Below are 1302 nucleotides of genomic sequence, written 5' to 3' on the forward strand. Positions count from 1 at the left end.
CACGAGGCTGAGTGCACCCCGAACTCCAAGCACAGAGCCGAAAAAAACCTCGGCCCAGCCAGGAATCGAACCCGGGCCTCCTGCGTGCAAGCCTAGTGTGATACCCACTCGGCCACGGAGGCCACCGAATTTTGTTATAGTACTTTTTTTTTATTCCACCAAGGAGATAAGAATTTTCAACTTCAAAACCCTAAACTACCAAAGTATATTCCATGGTGTTTACCTACAGAAACTCATGATGTATTAAAACATCTCCCTTGACATGAGACACTTTATACTGAATAGATAAGGTTGATTCCCGCCCGGGGAGGATTTCATCCTAAACAATTATGTAAGGTTTGTTTCTCCTATCCTGGTCTTCCTTCTCTCTTCACTTTCAGGATGATAAGACATCAATAGTTACAGTTTCCTCTATCAAATCTCTTCAAAAAGGTCTTTTTTTTAAGTTTATTCTGATTCTGGTTACCATAACCCATAATATTTAAGATATCGTCCTTACTTTTTCTCCCCAGGGCAAAATCTCTGCGAACCCCCTCGAACATTTTCGTGCTCAACCTCGCCCTTATGGATTTCATGATGATGGTGAAGACCCCGATCTTCATCTACAACTCGTTCAATCAGGGTTACGCCCTGGGACATCAGGGCTGTCAGATATTTGGTCTCATGGGCTCCATCAGTGGAATAGGGCAGAGTGCCACCAATGTGGCCATCGCCTATGACCGATACAGGTATGGACAATAATATGCTACATATTTGTCTTAGTTTTATTATATTAGGTGCAATAGTCCTACACACTGGACTCAGCACATGGGAATTTCGTTAGAAAAGTCCTTCATTCATTGCAATGTAATGTATTTTTATTATTATTTAAAGATGTTGAAGGAAGTTTTTCTTAGTTCTTTGAGAAAAGTCGTACTTGGGAAGAGAACATGCAGTAGAAAGGAACAATTTCGCTGGTTCAAAGTTTAAGCTAAAACCAGCGTAGTTAGGTTGGAGGGAAGTGTCTGCTTTGTAAGCCCTGGGTCGCGGGGTCGATTGCCGCGCGGGGCGGATTTTATAAGGTTCGTTCGCGGATCGGTTGGCTTTCTATGTTGTTCTTCTTCTCTCAATTTCGGGACGTTAAGACCTTTGTTACAGTTCCCTGTATCAATTCAAACCTCTCTCAAAGAAGAATAAAAAGAAAAGAGGTGATTTCACAATTATTTTCATGATTAATTTCAGAGTGATAGCTAAACCTATGGACGGGCGTATGTCCTACTCCAAGGCCCTCATGATCCTCATTCTCATCTATTGCTACGTTAT

General features: G+C 41.9%; 1 protein-coding gene across 1 annotated transcript; it reads left to right on the forward strand.

Moving 5' to 3' along the window:
- Positions 1 to 512: 512 nt before the first annotated feature.
- Positions 513 to 1297, forward strand: LOC113473058 (opsin Rh3-like; the record flags this gene model as incomplete). Its single annotated transcript, XM_026832830.1, has 2 exons — positions 513 to 728; positions 1222 to 1297. Coding segments are annotated over 2 exons (292 nt in total), but the record flags the coding sequence as incomplete, so codon positions are not given.
- Positions 1298 to 1302: the final 5 nt, after the last annotated feature.

This window comes from Diaphorina citri, unplaced genomic scaffold, assembly GCF_000475195.1.
Source record: "Diaphorina citri unplaced genomic scaffold, Diaci psyllid genome assembly version 1.1 scaffold13785, whole genome shotgun sequence".
Classification (NCBI taxonomy): Eukaryota; Metazoa; Arthropoda; class Insecta; order Hemiptera; family Psyllidae; genus Diaphorina; species Diaphorina citri.